Here is a 20,503-nt window from a genome sequence, read left to right as displayed (position 1 = left end):
TTAAAGTTTATTCTCTCTCTCTTGAGGGTTGACCTAGAAGTGTTTTTTTGTTTACTGTGAAAATAAGCACGAATTTATGTACATCCATACAGGGTCCGGCTACTTCCCGTTTTGGTGCTGCTTTTGCTTTACGGGAACAGTTTTGCACGCAAGAATGCCTGGAGTGCATCCCAGTCAGCTGAAGTAAGCGAGTTGCGAGCAGACGAAGGTGAGGAACGCAACAAGACTTATACGGCACCCCGCAATCAGCTCCATGACAGTTGTTTGTTTAGGAGCGCGTATTTTTAATGCGTTTTCTAACGTAAGCAGAACAATTCTAAAAATTCTGGTGGTCTAAATTAGTTCAAAACCGTGCACGTTGTCGCAGCACATCGTCCATGTTTAGGTTTCGAGCTGAATACAAAATTGGTTGTTTAGAAAAAATGTATGAATATAAACTTTACATACCTTGCCTTTGGATAACCATTGCATTTGCTGTGTCTAGTAATAACCTAATTGTAAGGCTTATTCCTTGACTGCGTTGCCCGAAATAAACGAAAGTTATTTGCACCTGTCTTATTCAAGAGTTTCCTGCTCCATGTGACTGCATCGCGATAGCAAGAGCTTCAAGGCTACCTTGTCATGATTTTTCAATACATCAATCACCCACAAGACTAGGCATGTGGGATTTGTAAAAAAAGTGCAACAAACCTTGTAAAAGCATATTCAATCGCCACGATTCGTCATGAGAAGCTAATGTATTTTACCCTCGCCTGCGATCGTTAGCTTTACTTTTTTTAAGTTTAACCTCTTTGTGCACGACATCCCTGAGATATGCTAACGAGCAAAGCCAAATTGTGATCACTTACTTTACATAAAATCTGACAAATGTTCAGAAAACGAAAGCTTAGCTTTTCCTGTTGAGCCATTGCTTACCATCTAATTTTCTCAATGTTCATAATATTCGCTTAACCTGTTCCTACAATTCTCCCAAACGGTTTCTTCGGTTTATCAGGCGGAAAGAAAGAAGACAACGGCGATTCATAAAGTTTCATTATAATTTGTTTCTCGGGGGCACCGCGTGTCACAATACTCGGAATAATAAAATTGGCAGCGTTCTTTTAAAACGTCGGTTTTTTTTTTTATTTCTAGGCTCAATGCCCTTCTTTTTATTCTAAGGACCTTTGCCCCACCAACACACAAAACAATTTTCTCTTCCTTGTTTTAAAATCACATGACCCCGCTTCTCAAAAACCAACCATGCGCTTGCTATGCAACTAGAGTTTATTTTACGTCGGCACCTACACTACTTGAGAAAGCTAAGAAAATGCAGGGTGTGTTCAGATAAGGACAGCCAATGTGGTGCCATGACCATTTTTAGTTGGAAATAAAGCCTTAATATTGTGTAGAACGAAGTTGCCACGCCATGCAATGTGAAAAGTAGCCCTGCCCGGTATCATCCTAAATATTTTTTTCTAAATCAGCTAGCGTGTTTCTCACTGAAATAATGTCATTTCCATGGTGAGGACGCAGTGCTCTTCACAATATGAAAGCTTCATCTAAAAAATGGTCATGGCACCACTTTGGCTGTCCTTATCTGAACACAACCCCATATGTTAAAACATCGAAAGATGAAAGTTGTGGGTTGCAAGCGTCAACGTTGTAAAATATAATTTAGCACATGAAACAGTGGGAACCTGTGCTGCGTTAGTGGGAAGTGGAAGCATTTTTATAGTTTTTTGCGGAATTCAGGATACGAGTAGCGCTCCACAGCTGAAAGGCTGGCTGGTCCACACGTGCGGCAGCAGTTTGTGCCTTGACACAGATATGACAAGTGCTCCATGACGTAGCGAAAGTCCTACTTAGTAGGCTTTGTGGCAATGGGGGCATACGGCAACAGCTTTCTCTTCCGAAAAGTTGGATGTCATAATTAACTGGAGGACTCGATAGTCTGAGGAGAACTGCAGTTTGTTTTTCTATCATCTTGGGGTGTATGCCCTAATATGACTTGAGGTCCTCCTACAACCGACGTTCAAAGTTCGTCAGCAGTGGTACTGGGCCCTTTATAATGCGGTTGTTTGGCGTTCGGTAACGGTGATGTAAGCGGTCACTTCATTATGCTTGGCCATCATGTTAAGGATTGGTATTTACTTGATCCTCCCGACTTTCAAGGCCATGGTATTTGCAATGGCATGGTTTGTCTCACGGCAAATGCAAGAAAAAATGCGCCCAGACATTTGCGCTGCATAACAAAATGCTTGGCGATAAACTGAATGAGCAACTGGAAAGGATGAGGCGAGCGTGAAGCCTAATGGTCATGGGGGAAGCGTGGTAGTAGCTCTTGGTGCACGTGGCACTTGAGGAACTGCGAAGGATTTTCAGGGTTGAGCTGGAATTTGGTAGAGACCAGTTATTATCAGCCGGAAGTTTGGCAACATGCTACGTGGTGGGCTGCAGTTAATAGTGCGGTAGTGGTTACCGCTGACGACGCTGGTTCATTTCCGCTCCACACTGACGTGTCTCGTGTTCCTGTAGACTTCGAATGCGATATTTGTCTTTGGCCGTAAATTCTGAACTTTTTTAATGTGTACGCGCTTGTAAAGTGCACAAAAAGCCGGGAACATGCTAGTTTAGGACGTATCTGTCTCGGCCTCCTCTTTGTATTTAGAGAAACTCTACTGCAGGACAGCCAATGGCTGGCGTTTCTGAGACGATAACCAGGTGTAGACGACTTTTAGCTACCCGCCGTGGTGGCTCAGTGGATAAGGCATTGCGCTGCTGAGCACGAGGTCACGGGCTCGATTCCCGGCCGCGGCGGCCGCTTTTCTGATGGAGGTGAAAAGTAAAAACGCCCGTGTGTACGAGATTTCGGCGCATGTTAGAGATCCCGAGGTGGTCAAAACTAATCCGGAGCCCTCCACTACGGCGCACCTCATCGCCTTCATTGCGTCGGCACGTTAAACCCTGCAATCAATCAAAACCGACTATTATCTGCTTTCCATTGAAAGTTCAAAAGCAACAGAAAGCTGACATCAAAGCTCGTGCGGCTTTCTGCGTTTTGTAGGATCTGCTTCGTCGTCCTCGGTGCCGTCCACTGAAAAATGCCCATTTGCTCGCGTGGACACCAGCCTACTTCAAACACTGAGGTAAGGCTACATAGGGATGAGTACACGTATGTTTAGTAAGCGGAATAGGAATCCCTTTGGTAATGATTGATACACAAGAGAAAAATCATAATACTACATCTTTTCGGAAAAGCTGCAGTGTCGTGTTCTACGGCATAAGCGCTACACTTCGTCCGCTATTACAGTCTAGGAACCAAATATACCTGAAACTTCCAGCGCTACAGTATGTAAACATTCGCAAAGAAAACTCATGCAAAACTTTAATTAGGGCGAAGTATGTGGCTATTTTGGTCTACAATGCCTTCAGCAGCAAAAATGCGACGTTTGTAATTGCAAGATTTCAGAATGTACAAATAGCCTATTAGCACAACTGCAGCAAAATCATCGTCATGGTAGAACAAATCACTCCAGAAGCGCACTAATAATAAAAAGTGTTTATATCGCAGTGCCATTCGTTCTAACCGACCGGAACAATGGCAAGCACAGCGCTTGGCGAATGCTTGTTATATTTATGCATTGCGGAAATAAATAAACAATTTTATCAACGTAACTCTTACTTCCCTGCTCTGCAATAACCGACGGAAATTTTGAGAAGTTTTAACAGGCCCTGAAGCTGGCACAGTAGCTATGAAATTAAGTGCTGGGGAGCTGGTGTCCAGCAAGCACACAACTTCCGCATTCAAAAAATTTTTACTGGATCTTTTTCGAATAGTGAAAATGTTACAGGCCCGTCACTCAAATACACAATTTCCCCCTATGGCTTAAATTTTCCATTCACTCCAAAAGTTGTGTGACGTAAGTTGAATTCACACACGTGGCTCTACGAGTGAAACTCTAAACAAGAAATATACACTTAACCACACCCTTTATTACTTCAAAGGTGTACTCATGGATAAGGTTCAATCATTGCATTATCCACGAATGGTGGTTGATTGAGTTGTATTGGTGAAGCAAATGAGTGGAAACTTGTTTTTCTATAAAATAAAGGTAGCTCAATCCCTGCGTTAGACGAGAAGAACTTGCTGGGCTAGTTGGTGAATATTTGCAATGATTTGAGGCGCAACAAAAAACACGGATGAAGAAACAGAGTAGACGAGACAGGCGTTATCTAGTCCGTCTTAGCGCCTGTCTCGTCTACACTGTCTCTTCGTCCGAGTTTTTTGTTGCGCTTCAAACTATTGCACTTGTGTTAGACGATCTCACATCTCCTCCGTGTCTGCCGCCACCGACGGAGGCGACGAGATCGGCGGCAGAGACGGAGGAGAAGTGAGATGCCAAGCATTGGTGTGAGCTTGCTTTTTTCTTTACTAATTTCTACCGCATGCCCAAGGCGCGCACACGGCTGCTTCACGTGCCGTGGACGGAAGGCACAGCGGCGCGATAGGTCGCGTGACGCTATCACGTGGAATTAGGGAGCATGCAGGGGGTATATCCGCAGATGTGGTCGGTGACTGCATCGTCTATATTCCCCATCTCGGCGTGGGCTCGTAGCTCAATCGGTAAGACAACGGGCTCTCACTCCGTTTCTCTACTCGTTCGAGGCACGATTCCTGGCAGTGCCAGTAACCTCTTATTTGTTCGCGGGAGTAACCTGTTGACACCAGCGGTCGCTACAGAACACTTGGAGGGTAGAGGTAAAAAGCTTCGCTTTAAAAAGAGACACAAGACCCTGCCGGGATTCGCCAACCACCTTGATAGTGCGGGAGTGATGATTTAAAACATATCGCCACGACACAACGGTTGCGTTTAGAAAAATAACCTCGAAAAGTATTAGATAGAGGAAAAGGGAAAAAATACCAGTTAGAAATTCACTTTTCGTGCTACACGAATGCTAATTACTTGGTTTAAAGAATTCCTGGCTTGTAAACTGACCACGTTTTGAATGACACTTGCGCAGTAAAGTTCCCTGAAGCCTCCACCATAGCTGATCCGTAGCAACTGCACTGTTTCGGGCACAACAAGCCACCGGAAAAATGTGACCGGCTGCGACTGCAGCAATAGTGCTTGCTGTACTTCTTTTCCGCTTTATGCGTAAAAAGTTGGTCCATATTGATCCCTGTTACCCAACTTATCTTCCGTATCTCTTCTCTTGCTCTTAGGCTGCCTTATATGTTCTAAAACCGTGTTGATCGCACACCCATATGCAGTTTGCAGCTCCGTGAAACAAATAATAATAAAAGTCGCTGAAGCGTCGTAAACCGAAATACGGATCGCATTGGCGATTGTGTTGAATTGTATAGACTTTATGAACTTCACTATGTCTATTGCACTAGAGGAACTAACAGAACAGAACCACATTCGTTAGGACACGATTGCCGGGACGCAGTTTTCGCTTCTCGATAGATTTCCGACCACTCGTCGGCTCACCGTTTGGCCACCGGTTTTGTCGGTGTCTTCGGTCGGCGCGGCAGTCAGACTACGCAGGCGTTCGATCGGCCGACGTGTTTGTGTCGTGGTCCGCGTCGTGTGATAACGCGGTCCTGCCAACTCATAAGACGGCGTCGCCGCCACCGTATTGTCGTCGTGTCGACTCGGCACGAGCACGCCTTCATTAAAAAGCATGGTAATAGCGTAAAAGGATAAATAGACGAACACGGTAGCGTGTAAGCGTGCTGCACGAAGCGCGTAATTAATCAAAGGTGCCCCTGCGACCCACTAACGATGAGCAGACGACACTTCTCTTTGTGAAGTGCAAAAAAAGCCGCGCAATAGCAGAATTATTCCTAGTGACGCACGTGGGGGAATTGAGGACGTACATGCGTTTTAATGGAAGTGTCCAAAACACCCGGGAAAGTCTGGGAAAGGGGCGACAAACTATGCAACAAAAAAGTAAACTAATCGCTGGACGTAACGAAGTTATACTTGGCAGAGATGACGTTGACCACCCAACCTAACGACTGTGCTTGTTCATTTAGTGTGCCCAAACCGCCTTTCAGGACTTATTTAAACGACAGGAGCTTGCAATGCTGCGCACAGTAATTTAAAAACAAAACTTTCGGGTTTTTAACGCTCTGAAGCTACACCTGAGGAATCACGCAAACCGTAGTAAAGAGCTCCGAATTAATTTTTACCACATGTGGTTGTTTAACGTGTACTGAATTCTGAACGCACGAGCGTTTTCCCCTTTCGCTTCCATCTTAAAAATAGCCACTTCGGCCGAGTTGGAACCCCTTTCCTTGGAATTGATCAGCAGCACAACACCTCAGACACTGAGAAACCGCGGCTTTTTGCCTTATTACCTGCTCGTCACAGCGGAGCAAAACAAAAAGGCATGCATACAACACCAACAAAAAACACTTACGCATGGGCATCTGAGCATATCACGGCGGGCTGCAGAAAAGAATAAAAAAAAACCCTTTTATTTCAGAAGAATTATTTGTAGGCATGGCGACTGCTGATAGCAATTTTTTTTAAAACGTCTGCAGCCATGTGATTACTATACAATATAGCACGCCCAGCAGAAATATTTTATGGATATAGTATTAACACTCATATACAGTGAAACCTAATTAAACGGTAACGGACGGGGATGCGAAGAAAGTACGTACTAACGGGTACTATACTATGGTTATCCGAATGCATTAGGTTAAAAGGAAACCGAGTCGGAGATTTTGCTTAACTACGTATTAAAAACTACGGCTTAGGCAGGTACGGTTTGACGAGATTCTACTGTAAATACTTTGACACTGGCTTTGTGTGTTAGCGATGGTTAGTGGAATAAATGGGCCAGGGTTTGTTTGTTACTATGCCTCTAATTTGCGTACTTGTCTACCATGCCAGCTGCGATAAAGGCGCCGGTGAGTCGTTTCACCCTCCTTGGATTTATGCCTGTATATTTGGTGCTTCCTCTTATACCAGTTGCTTTAATTTTTGTTTGTTGTATGTAAATTTTTACTGTTCAAATCGGCTTGTTTATCAGCCAAGGAAATAATCCAGCATCGGAAGCAACCGGCGACGCTCTTCGGATGACGAATGCCTCCCTGGCGTGCAACCTTCCACTCAAGTGCGATCCAAAAAAGCCTTTCCGAGAGTTGGACGGCAGCTGCAACAACCTTGCTCACCCACACTGGGGAATGGTTAACATGTGCCTTAGACGGGAGCTGCCTGCGGCGTACAGCGATTGTGAGTAGTTTGACAACAATAGCCGACGCTTTCCGTAGACTTCCGCGCACTATGGAGACGGTACATTATTAGTAAAGTAACACCGTGAGTTGGCCTAGTTGGAATCTATCCATGGCTTTACCGATGCGCAAACAAACGAGGACGAAGAAAGAACCAACACGGACAAGCGCAGTCTAACAACTGAAATTTTATTGAAGAAAACGAAAGACCTATATACCTACAAACCTGCGCACCATCATCCCAAAATAGTTTTTACATCACGCATAGCACACGCATCAATCACATGTCGGAATCAGACATTACAAGATAGCATCTCTATTTCTTTGTCCAATAAGGCCACAGAAGGGTGACTAACACACTTGGTTTTATGCTTTGATATGTGAAATGCTTCAACAATCTCTCTGGAAGTTTGATTGTGATGAGTAAACAAAACCACTGTTCTATCGAACAAGGGTGTGCAACCACATTCTTTACAATGTGTGGCCAAGTGCGTGAAAGGCCTTCTTTCAAGCTCGACGCGTGTTCCATTAATCTTATATTAAGGCACCTTCCAGTTTGACCTATATACACGCGCTCACATTTATCCAATGGTATCTGGTAGACAACATTCTTAGTACAATCAACAAACGGATGCTTGTGGGCGATAGTGCACACTTTCGTCTTTCGTTTTCTTCAATAAAATTTCAGTTGTTAGACTTCGCTTGTCCGTGTTGGTTCTTTCTTCGGCCTCGTTTGTTTGCGCATCGGTAAAGCCATGGAAAGACATTATTAGTAGCGTTGTTCGTTTCCGGGTGACACCCGATATTTCCTTGTTCGGACACTCCGAACCTGTTTCAGGAGATTCGGTTTAAACCTGATTTCTCTCCAAATGCACTATCGGCGTCAAATGAAACGCGACCACGAAAATATGAACCAGAACGTGCAAAATTGAAAAATACTGTTCGGAGAGTTCATATAATGGCTTGCTATTGGTATGTTTGGAAATCCACTTTTCCCTACTTTGTTTTTGTAACTAAGCCACGCGTCATTTTGGCTTGCATGGAAAGAAATCGCGCTATTTGTGTGTTCAGGTTCATATTTTCGTGTTCGCGCTTCATTTGACGCCGATAGTACCTTTTCAAAGAAGCGATGTGCAGAGACGTGCGCTGACGGTTCGCTGTTCTCAACCAGTACTTGCTGTAAGCAAGTCCCACAAACACAGCTTCCGAACTTTAGTATTGCCATAACTCTGCCGCTCGCTACATCAGGCTAGCAAATTCTGCACTACATGGTTGTGCATCGCTAATAGAAGCTGTTTTGTCGAGAGAACTTTCTCTCAGTATAAACACGTTCAGCAATCGGACAGGTCCCGGACAGCAATCGGACAACAATCGGACGGGCATATTGTGCAAGGAGATGATATTGTATATAAACCAGGGTGTCGAACCGGAACCGAACCGAACCGTAAACCGGAACTGAACCGATATTTTTGCCGGAACTGAACCCGAACCCGAACCGTTATTTTTTGAGCGCGCTGAAACCGAACCGGAACTGAACCGAAAAAAGAAATAACGGTTACCGGTTCATGCCGAAACGGTTCGACCCTCTGTTGTTGATATTGCACAGTCAATGCAATTCAGGCCTTTTTTTCTTTCACGTACCATCAACTTCGTACTTGCTCGGGTACTTTCCCCTCCCGACAATTGAACACTATCACGCTCTATGTAACAACAGGGGAAATGAATTAGCACCATTGTAGCAATGATCTGTTGCTGCTGGAGGCGCGAGCGTAGTGCAAGCTGACCAAACGAAATGTCATTCTCGGCAGCTTGCAGGGGATATAAAACGACTTTGCCCTTCCCTAGTTGCGACTTCATTGGAGCAATCAGGCTGCAGGAGTGCTCCACTGCGCAACAGCGAAAGCTCACACCCGATGTGTGCAAACTTTTTGCATTTCATAATTTGTTTAAAAGGACCGACACCTGCAAATTATTAATACTTGACAAGTGTGACCGCAGGAGCTGCTCAGTGGCTAAGCCGTTTGCTAAGCCGTTTGCCCAACTCGCTACATTGCTTCTACTGCGACTCGTTCCGGAGGGGAGTACTGCTGTGGACGAATTAAAGAGCGTCTACCCAAAAAGTCCCATCTCATGCTCCGCGTGACAAATTTCCCTTTCATTTTGTAACCGCATTATCTGTTATAAGATTCCGCAATGTAGCACACGGAACGATGGTAGGGGTTCAGGCGGTACGATGACATACTGATTGTAATGCACACTTTCGGTATCGCAAAATGAATTGCAGTGGTCAGAGCAATAATGCAGTGACTGAGCATTAACTAAAGCTTACTTTTAACAAAAGTGTGGCTAACACATTCGATAAGGTGACAGCTAACAAATTATTCAGGGTGACCAAATATTCTAATTCATAGGTAGTATTTATGTGCCTGTTGTAGGATTTTTCTGTTTTGTTACAAATATAAAAAAATGTGCGCCATTGGTATTAAGCGCTGGTATTTGAACGCGCCAGTACGCAGGACTAAATTTAAGGCTTCAAGGTTAGCGTGATGGGTGATTGCATAGCGACGATTGCGATTTCAACAAAAAAGGAAAGGACAGAAAATATATCCCACCGTCATATGTCTTGGCGGTGGCTTTATGAATAGTCGCTGGTACAACATAATGTCTGAGCGAGAAAGAAGGTGGTAAATCGTCGCCACTTCATTTGTTTTTCTAATATCTCGTGATTGTTTAAAGTTTGCTTTGCAATTGCGCCACTGCCCTTGGGGAACAGCAGAATTTTGAATTTTTGTTTGTGTTTTGACTTGAAGGTCGTTTTAAACTAGTAAATGTTTTTTTCTAATTTCAGTGATAATTCAACTCGTCGAACCGGTTCGCGAACCGGTTCAAGCTCCCGAACCGGTTCGTGAACCGGTTCGGTACGTGATTTTGTCGAACCGGAACTGAACCGGAACGAAATTATTTCACCCGAACCCGAACCGTAACCGAACCGGTATTTTTTTCGGTTCGACACCCTGATATAAACAAAGATGAGCAAAAAAATCGATGACGAGCTTTCCATTAATAAAATATTTCGTGTCTTCAAAGTTATCAATGCTATTTTACTGCCATCATCACTAATTCATTTTCAAACAAATTCAAACTTCTGGAGAGCATTTTTTAGAAAACCCTGGTGTCTCATAGATTACCGAATTGAAATAAATACCAGTTTTACGCCTTAGTATTAAATAGCTTGTGATACTCTTTGAAACAAACTGAGTGTATTAACATGTACATTTGTAGATTCACCCCAAAGCATCGAATTTCGGAATGGTTCCAGAAAAAACACCGATTTCTCCCCGACTATCAGTTCAAAAAATAGCACCCGAGTTTTACGCGCCGATTTTTACTTGATATAACGAACATGCTATTTATTAATGATATGCAAGATGGTTGAAGGTGCATCTTCTGGGTAAAATGTCTGCAGGGTAAACACATAAGTGCATTTCTGAAAATAGAAAAAAAAAACTGGCAACCGGGAGAAAAAAAACCTTGCACACTAAAAATTCAGAATATTTATCAACACATACGCCAACCTCTTTCTAGAATTTCCCACAAGGCAGTGGGTTTATAAAAGAGAGTCTGATTTGTCCCCGAAATACAGTAAAAGGACCCTGTAACAATTTGTTACCGTATTTCATTGCAAATCTCTAGTCCTTTCAGATTGTGGTCAATCAGTACTTAAGTTATGGCGCCATAAAATACGTCAGCCAAATATTACTTCTGTACTCTCATTGAATAATATGAAAACTTGCTAAAAAGTCAGGGCCCTTCTACTCTGGGAACGTGAAATTCAATGAAGCTGTAGCAGTTGTGCGTTTTGCTATTGCGGGGGTTCGCTGTACTGAATTTATATATTATCTTTATGGGCTCAATTCGGCGTCCGAAGTGGAGAAGTTGCATTTCAACCGGGAGAAATTCGTAGGAACTCGACAAGGTAGAACTCGCAGCGGCCACAGTAACGGCTGCACATTCAGCGGCAGCAGTATTCGTCGTTTTCACGCCCACTCAAGCTTTTGTGCATGCCTACGCTCCTTCAATTCCGGCTGCTCCTCTAATTAGGGACTAGCACGGGCCCATCCCAGGAGTTAAAAGTGCGACTGCTGATAACGGCGGTAGGGCTGTTATAAATCGATTGCGCAAGTTGTGAAAGCAACATCCATGGTAATGATGAGTATCAACTCTGAATTTAGTTCAGTTCAATTCAGATATTTTATTTATTTCACGCATTTTTACGGAGAAAACATTGGGGCCAGAGCATGTAAGCCCTTAGCAAGGCTGCTAGTAGTGGGCCCAAGCAATAGGTTTACGCAGTCACCGACTCAGGTGTAAGACAAATGAAATGTACAGCACGTACAATAATATATGCGTACAACAAAAGGCGGAAGCCAGTTTGGTCCCCACAAAATCTACGTATTGCACGACAATTACCAAAAATACGTGGAATAAATCAGGCTGAAATACTTACAGGTTATGAATTATACATAATAGAAAAGGTAGAGCTTCGTTTTTTCCGATATGGATTTCTAACGCAAGACGGAAATTAGTGCTCTGCTTTACAATAATGGGGAGGATATTCCATACTTTCGTTCCATTGTAGAGTATTGTGCGTGTACAATATAAATTCTTGATAGATGAAATGTTGAGGTTTCTGCTTCTTCGGTGTCTGGTTCCCTTAAATAGGCTATAAATAAAATATTTGAGAGATGGTTGTCATCTTGCTGTATTTCGTAGGTAAAGATCAGGTTTTGTAGTCTGTACATTATCAAGATCGGCATAATACCAAGCTTTTTAAAGATTCCAGCAAAGTGCTCCGTACAAATCGGAAAAGTGACACTTCTGACAGCTGGCATTCGTAATGTTTGATGGTGTCTAGGTTAGATAAATTAATATACCCCCACGACTCTATATAGTACGTTAAATGACAGTGAAATACGCTGAAATACAGCATTCTCAACGTTAGTCAGGGGGAATGCTGTCGTGCTTGATATAAGGTAAAGCAGGCTTTGCTCAGCTGCGAACAGATGTTATTTATACGGGCTTTATAATGCATTTCCTTTTCAAATGTACATCAACATAAAAGTATGATTCAACTTCTGAAAGAGCGGATGTTGGTAATATCAGGGCAAGCTTTGTAATGTGTTCGTTTTGGGATGAAAATATAATATGTTTAGTTGTGGATACGTTTAATTCAAGTCTGTTATCACAGAACGATTCTACTAAGTTACTGGGTACGTTAATTGCGGAGGATTCTATTTGCTTAATTTTCTTGCCTGAAATTAGTAACACTGTGTCGTCAGCGTAGATTTTTCTTTGTGCATTACTAGTACGAAGTGGAATATATGTTATGTACAGTGAAAATAAAATATATCCCTGTACCGAGCCCTCTCGGACGCCGTGGGTCATGGTAAAAAAGTCGGAACACCCTGCGTCAACCTGTACACGTGGCTGACGGGATTCTTTATAGCTTCTAAAGAATCTTAGCGTATTGTTACGGAAACCGCAGCGTTCCAGGTTGTTTATTAGTATTTAGAGATATAGGGAATCAAAGTTTTTTTATGTCTATGAAAATACGGACAGCAATTTTCAGTTCATTGAGCAGTTGTTAATATTATTTTAAACGCAAGTCACCGCTGTGCTAGCCTATTTGTTTAGGCGAAAACCATGTTGAATTTTGCTGAAACATCATATTGCTATTAAATGCTACTGAGTAATTAGCTTTGCTAATGGTTTTTCAAAACAGAAGTTGATTATAGAAAGCACTGAGATTTTTTTATTAAACACTCAGTAACTAGCTTTGCTAATAGTTTCTCAAAACAGAAGTTTGTTATAGAAAGCACTGAGATTGGTCGATAATTTATCAACAAATTCTGGTCGGCACAATTAAAAACTGGTGTAAGTTTGGTGTGTGGGTATTAACGCAGGTATAAGCAGCAATGAGTATTTTAGCCAAATGAGGGCAAATCATGTCGAGATTAGATTGCAGTGCGTTTGGTGATATCCTATCGCAACTTGCCGCCTTACCGATTTGTAGTGCTAGGATGACATTGTTTGCTTCCTGAGGAGTAATATGAAAAGATGCAAAAGACTAGTTGATGTACTGAGAGCCTTACATTAAAACAGGAGGGCAGCTCAAGCGCCATATTCCTAGCCATGCTGCTGAAGTGTTCATTAAATGTGCTCGCCAGACTTGAATTGTAGCCTCCGTATGGGGTAACGTGTGGAAGCTTTGGGAGTGGATTTTTACCTTTATAACCGGATTGATTATTTCCCAAAGTTTTCTTAAACTCAGATCATTCGCTTCCAGGTGCGATATTAATGCTCTGTTTTGATCGACGTGTCAACGCTAAGTATTTTATTTCTATAATACGTGTATAGATTGTTACAGTAGACATTGCCATTGTTTTGTTTATACTTATGATACCAGTATTCTTTTGAGCGGGAATGTCCTAGGGCTTTGCGTGCCATCCACGAAGGACACTTTGAGAGAGGCGTGGGTGGTGGCGAGGCGCTTTTATTTTAACGGAGAAGCAGCGCGGAGTAAACCTTCACCGCCTGAAGAGAAACCCTAATTTGAAAAGCAAAAGTTCGAAAAGCGAAAACGCCCGTGTGCACGAGATCTCGGCGCATGTTAAAGATCCGTAGGTGGTCAAAATTAATCCGGAGCCCTCCAACTACGGCGCGCCTCATCGCCTGCGTTGCATCGGCGCGTTAAACCCTGCAATAAACAAGGATGCCGCACTTACAGGCACCCTGCACCTGACAGGGGCCGCGGCGAGCACAATATAATCCTAATGAAACTGCCTCCACAGCATGCTAGGGATTGATAAAGGAGTGGTGATTTCTAGAGCAGTTAGGACCCACGTACAGCAGCGTGCCGTACCAGCGGTCTACGTAGCTGACACTGAGACACGGTGTAACGAAAGACGCCTCTGATTAATGCATCAGTTCCTCCATGCGTCTTGTGTCATCCACAATTTCATTGATCGGCCTCAATACCAACGACTAATGTATTTTATTCTTGGTCTGTGTTATCATGACATTAACCAATATGCCTTTTTTGTATGGGCGCTTGTGCTCGACTCATGATAAGTACAGCTGTTGGTGTGTCGGACAGAGTGCCTACACCTGCGTGTGATGACGCCGTGTGATGAACAGACGTCGTGATGAGCATTGTGTCTTTCACAAGAGAACCGACGCCCGGAGACACCAGGCTATGGAAAATGCGCTGCTGCTTCTGAGGCAAACAACAGTGAAACGTCCCTAAACAGCTGTGCGGTAAAACGTTGCTTTCTCTCCTAATGTGGAGAGGGGTCGCGCGATTGATTACGCCATTCAAGGGATAACACGGTTAATTTGCTGTTTTTCCTCTGTCGCACAATGAACGATTGCGATAGCAGCTTTCAATAATATTGCAACAAAAGCAAAGCAGAAGCTGGATGGGGTAGCTGCTGCCACAAGCAAATAACTCAGTGCGGCTTCATGCCGGCGAAAACCAAAGCGCTCGCAGTGCTTTCACACCCGAAAGCAAGATTGAATGCTTTTATTGGAAGAGAATATTTCGGGGTCTGAACACCCTCTGAAAATTTCTGAGCGCTTCATTCTCTGTTCTCCTCTTTCCGGCTTTTTTATCATCGCGCTACTTACACAATGCATCCATGCATTAAAGAATAACAATCATTATAAAGTGTCGGTTTGTAAAATGGTCCATGGTTACGAATCAAGCTCGCGGAGTCCTGTGTGCCCTGGAATTTTTATTTAGGCTTGACAATGAACGGAACAACTAGCCTTTTTTTCTTACGAAAGCAGAAAGATGACTAAGTTATTTTTATGGCCTTGGTTCTATTTGTTTTCATTTGTTACGGGCGGCATTTAAATTCCCCTCCCTCCGGAAAACACTCCTCCAAGCGCCGCCGTTAAGGAGAGTGCGTGGTGTGTTTCGTGCTTCAGTACCAGGCATCACGCGAAACAATTCCGTGGCAAGTAATTCCACTCTTTCCTGAATTAAATCGCCCTTCCGTAGTATCACTACTGAGATTAGAGCTATGGCGTGCCAACGTCTATTACGAAAAATAATAACAATATCGCGGTTCTCATCCCGTTTGCTACTATTGCTTTGAGGCAGCCAGAACGATTACACTTATAAACATTCGGTTCTAGCTACAGGGTTTAATTCGCCGAAGCTGTGCCTGGGCTACGAGGCGGGCCGTAGTGAAAGTCTCCAGAATAATTTTCACCACCCGGGGAATATTAGCGTGCGCTAAAATCTCCACACACGGGCGTATTCGGTTTTAACCTCAATCATAAAAGCAGCCACTGTGGTCGGGTCGAACCCGCGTCCTTGGGATCATCAGCACGAGCCCTCAGCCTCAGCGCCACAGCGGCGGGTGACGCTACTTTCGTGTTTGAGAGGGTATTGTGCTGGCAGGCAAGTATGTGTTTGGAGCCAGATATTGGCGCCAAACAGGCTTTGAGTTTGTTTCTATATTTTTTGTTTTTACCACACGGCCGCGGCGGGCTTTTGTTATATGTGTGCGTAGTGAGGCGGGTGTATCATTCTTTATTTTTTATGCCACGCGGGTTATCTCATTTGATAGGGAGAGTGGTGCGCCCTAACGTCCCTAGCCTAGAATAATTTCCTTTGAGCTACCATGTTTTCGATTTAATTCCGCGGTTCGAGAAACACTCGTGCCGAAAGATAAATTCCCGCAGAGCAGACGCCGCGGCATTTGATTCGCCGACACTCGCCTACGCACGTCACATTGTTGACTGTTGCTTCGCCGCTTGTGTATTCTTTGAGTTGTTAGGGGAGCACAAGTTATCTCCAAACGGCGTGTTTTTACTTCAAGACAGCTGCGTCCTCTTTGCCTTCGTGACAATATTCATGGTATTCCTAAGAAGGAAATGAAGTTAAGAGTGAAAGAGATAAAATAAACACAGCTGTCTGTGTATCAGGGCGCCTAACGTTTGTTAATGAGCGACCGACTGCAGGTGTTTCCTCTATACGTGTTTCTGTGACTGGGAGGCCTCTACCGAGTACCCGGCTTGTGTCGACGACGGTGCACTACGAGAACCGCAGCGTTGACCCTCGCTTTACAAATATGGCGGTGCTGTTCGGCCAGTTCCTGACACACGACATATCGCATCTCACCGGTGTTAAGCTGTCAGCGCTGCCCATCGACCTTGGTGAGCGTGCTCCTCATGTTACAATATAGTTTGACGAGCAGTTTGTCTAATATTATTTGAGGTTGTTGCTTTCTCATAGTACACAGCAGCAAGGCGCAAAAAAATCCTCACGTCACACGTAACGAAGTACAAGATCATCTGAAATAGGCTGTCTTACTCAGAATACTACAGCTTGCAAGCTATAAAGAAACAAGCAAGGGCACGGAGTAGGCTAAAGAAAAGCGCCGACTGTGGCCAAGGAAAAATCCTTTGTGTTGTACACTAATGTTCCCCGCCGCGCCGGACGCCCATTTTGAACTTTGCTCTTTTCTTTTTTAGCACCGCATCCCGTCGTTGTGCCTTTGTACTGTGCTCTCCCCTTGTTCGCTCTCCCTAGCTGCTTGTTTTCTTTCGCCGCGACATCTGTCTCTAAACATGTCGAACTGTGTGTGCAATCTCTAGACATGCCTACGCGTGCGGAATATAAATCCCAGTTCGCGGCCGCAATGAGCGGCGCGGGTGATCGCACACCGCCGCATATGTGAGCATGGCTTATTCCTTATCAGGGAGCGTTTAGTGAGACGTAATCAATTCCGGCTGAAAGATATCGATTTCATCCGGGAGATCGAAGATGAAATCTTATGACGACGATGGCAATGACGCATATTTATATTTAGACACCTGACATGAACGGCTGCACTTTTTTACGACTATAGAAAGGCGCTGCCTGCGTGATAAAGTGACCGAAAAATATCAAACTCAATCTTTATTTTAATCCACACCGGCACTTACGGTTCGATTTTCGCTCTTACTGTGCGGTTCTGTGGTCTTATATATGCCGACAGCGTATAACGCCACATGCATATTGTTGAACAACCTGGTTTGATGACCCGGTTTGTGAAAATACAGACGTTGTAAAGCGAACAGCCAAGACAGATGAATACCTATATTCCGTCATCAGAGTGATTGCGTATTTGTTTTGCGTGTAATTAATGATTTTAACACGTACTGATACCTAGGTGTGTGTACGGGCTGCTTTCCCAATCCTTTACGTATCTTCGACCTAAGACAACGTCATTTCATCAGGTACCGGTTACCCAGTAGGCGCGGTCGAACAAGCTCTATAAGCCATGTGCAGTAGGCGCGCAACGAATGCGCAAGTGTGCTAAAACAAGCCCAAAACAACCGTCGCTAAAGCAGACGAAAATTCACCCAGACTCCGTCCCGCCGTCGTGCCCGGCGGTTACATCAAGCGCTAGCGCGCGGCGAACGCTGGGTAGGGCTAAGGCCCCTCCTTAGACAGTGACCATTTGTAGCGCCATCTAGACCGTGCTCCGCAAGTTGGTGACATCAACGGAACGTCTGAGATAGCGTAGTCGACTCTCTTTTATAATGCCGCGAACCATACATTGGGTTTGTTTATTTGTGTTTTGCTTTTACCGCCAGGCTGCGCCGGTCTGTGTTATCTCTACGCCAAGGGAAGCGCGTGTTCCATTCTTTCTTTCTGTGCCGCATGTGTTATCTGTTGTGATAGGGAGAGCATTCCGATCTAACGTGAACAGCCCAGAATAATCTTCTTGGATCTACTATGTTCTCGATGCGAATCGACGTTTCGAGAACCACGCGCGCTAAAAGATAAAAAGCCTGCAGTGCGGACGCCGGGGCATTCGATTCGACGACACTCGCCTGTGCAAGTCACTTTGTTGACCGCTGCTTCGCCGCCTCTGCATTCTTTTGAGTTGTTAGGGGAGCACAAGTTCGCTCCAATAAACGTGTTTCTCATTCAACACAACTGCATCGTCCTTGTCTTCGTGACATCTGGTGGAGGTGCGGGGTACGCACCCTTCATGCCCACTACAACCTCTGGAAGCCGCCAAGCCAGTCCAACAAGAGCCAGCCTCCGCGTGCGAGATTTACCACCCGAGTTCGGTCTACTACCGGAGAAGACGAAGAAGAAAGACGTCGCAACCAGCACCATGCTCAACCAAGCCAATCCTCCTGTCGTTCTGCAGCAGCCACGGGAACCGCCATCATTCCGAGGATCCCCCGCAGAAGACCCAGAAGAATGGTTGGAGAAACTGGAGCGCGTCCGGAAATTCAACAGGTGGGACGACGCAGAAACGTTCCGGCATGTTTTCTTTTACTTGGAAGATTCGGCTCGCACTTGGTTCGAGAACCACGAGAGCTCCTTGACAAACTGGGCTCAGTTCAAAAGCGAGTTCACTAAGACCTTCACTACCGTCGTGCGGAAAGAAAGAGCCGCCCTTTTGTTGGAAACGCGCACGCAACACCCCAATGAAGGCGTCTTGATCTTCGTTGAGGAGATGAAGCAGCTATTTCGCCGCGCGGATCCCGAAATGACGGAAGAAAAGAAGTTGCGGTTCTTAATGCGCGGAGTGAAGGAGGAACTGTTTGCCGGACTTGTCCGAAATCCGCCCAAAACTGTCGCCGAATTCGTTACCGAAGCCAGCACCATTGAGAAAGCCCTCGAGATGCGTGCTAAGCAGTATGACCGCAACTTTGTTGGCGCGGCCAATGCGAACGACTTTGGCAGCACGCGGATCCCGGCCTTACCTCTGACGTCACCCACTACGTCCGGAGCTGCCGTGACTGCCAGCGACGAAAAACGCCGCCGACAAGACCCGCCGGACTTCTGCAACCGATCGCCGTCCCATCGAGACCATTTCAACAGATTGGAATGGACCTTTTAGGCCCGTTCCCTACGTCACGATCACAGAACAAGTGGATTGTCGTAGCGACAGACTACATGACGCGCTACGCAGAGACCGCCGCTCTTCCGAGGGGGACTGCACAAGAAGTGGCGAAGTTCTTTATAAGCCAAGTTGTGCTGCGACATGGAGCCCCGGAAGTCCTAATCACAGACCGCGGAACGGCATTTACTGCGGAGCTGATGCAAGGAGTATTACGCTACAGCAACACGGATCACCGAAGAACGACGGCGTACCACCCCCAAACGAACGGACTAACAGAACGTCTGAACAAGACAATCGCAGATATGCTGTCAATGTACGTTGACGTTGAACATAAGACGTGGGACGAAGTGCTCCCGTATGTCACGTTTGCGTACAACACGGCTATCCAGGAGACGACACAGCTGACGCCGTTCGAGCTTGTCTACGGTAGAAGGCCGACTACGATGCTCGACGCCATGCTTCCGCACGTAGAAGACGACGACCTCAACGCCGACGTCCACGGATATCTTCAACGTGCGGAGGAGGCCCGCCAGCTCGCTTGAGTTCGTATAACGCACCAGCAGCTGGTGAATGCGGGCCGCTACAACCTCCGACGCCGAGACGCCGAGTACCAACCAGGGGATCGTGTGTGGGTTTGGACTCCCATCCGACGACGCGGACTCAGTGAGAAGCTCCTGCGACGGTATTTCGGACCCTACCAGATTCTACGACGTGTTGGCCAACTTACCTACGAAGTGATCCCCGATGGTGACTCCGGCACATCACGACGACGCACGCGGCCTGAAGTCGACCACGTGGTTCGCTTAAAACCTTTCTACGGACGATGACGAGCTTTTATTTTCATTTGTTCGGACTGTCGCTTATGTTAGCATCGGGTCGATGCACTCTTAGAGGGGGGGGTAATGCCGCGAACCATACATTGGGTTTGTTTATTTGTGTTTTGCTTTTACCGCCAGGCTGCGCCGGTCTGTGTTATCTCTACGCCAAGGGAAGCGCGTGTTCCATTCTTTCTTTCTGTGCCGCATGTGTTATCTGTTGTGATAGGGAGAGCATTCCGATCTAACGTGAACAGCCCAGAATAATCTTCTTGGATCTACTATGTTCTCGATGCGAATCGACGTTTCGAGAACCACGCGCGCTAAAAGATAAAAAGCCTGCAGTGCGGACGCCGGGGCATTCGATTCGACGACACTCGCCTGTGCAAGTCACTTTGTTGACCGCTGCTTCGCCGCCTCTGCATTCTTTTGAGTTGTTAGGGGAGCACAAGTTCGCTCCAATAAACGTGTTTCTCATTCAACACAACTGCATCGTCCTTGTCTTCGTGACAATATATCTCTCCATCACCCCGAGTTTTAGGAAT

The 20,503-nt window shown here is 45.3% G+C and overlaps 1 protein-coding gene across 4 annotated transcripts in view; it reads left to right on the top strand.

Annotated features, from left to right (window-relative positions):
* Positions 1–20,503, top strand: part of LOC144158607 (salivary peroxidase/catechol oxidase-like) — a 63,868-nt gene that overhangs the window by 4,913 nt on the left and 38,452 nt on the right. For all 4 annotated transcript variants that reach the window (XM_077689618.1, XM_077689617.1, XM_077689614.1 and 1 more), the window contains exons 3-6: positions 93–208; positions 3,044–3,125; positions 7,024–7,226; positions 16,256–16,450. In XM_077689618.1, the coding sequence (XP_077545744.1) occupies positions 93–208; positions 3,044–3,125; positions 7,024–7,226; positions 16,256–16,450 (596 nt within the window). The remainder of the gene's footprint in view (positions 1–92; positions 209–3,043; positions 3,126–7,023; positions 7,227–16,255; positions 16,451–20,503) is intronic.

Source organism: Haemaphysalis longicornis, unplaced genomic scaffold (assembly GCF_048455015.1).
Source record: "Haemaphysalis longicornis isolate Haplotype H1 unplaced genomic scaffold, Haemaphysalis longicornis Haplotype H1 scaffold_10, whole genome shotgun sequence".
Lineage (NCBI taxonomy): Eukaryota > Metazoa > Arthropoda > Arachnida > Ixodida > Ixodidae > Haemaphysalis > Haemaphysalis longicornis.
This window is presented reverse-complemented; position numbering and strand designations above follow the sequence as displayed.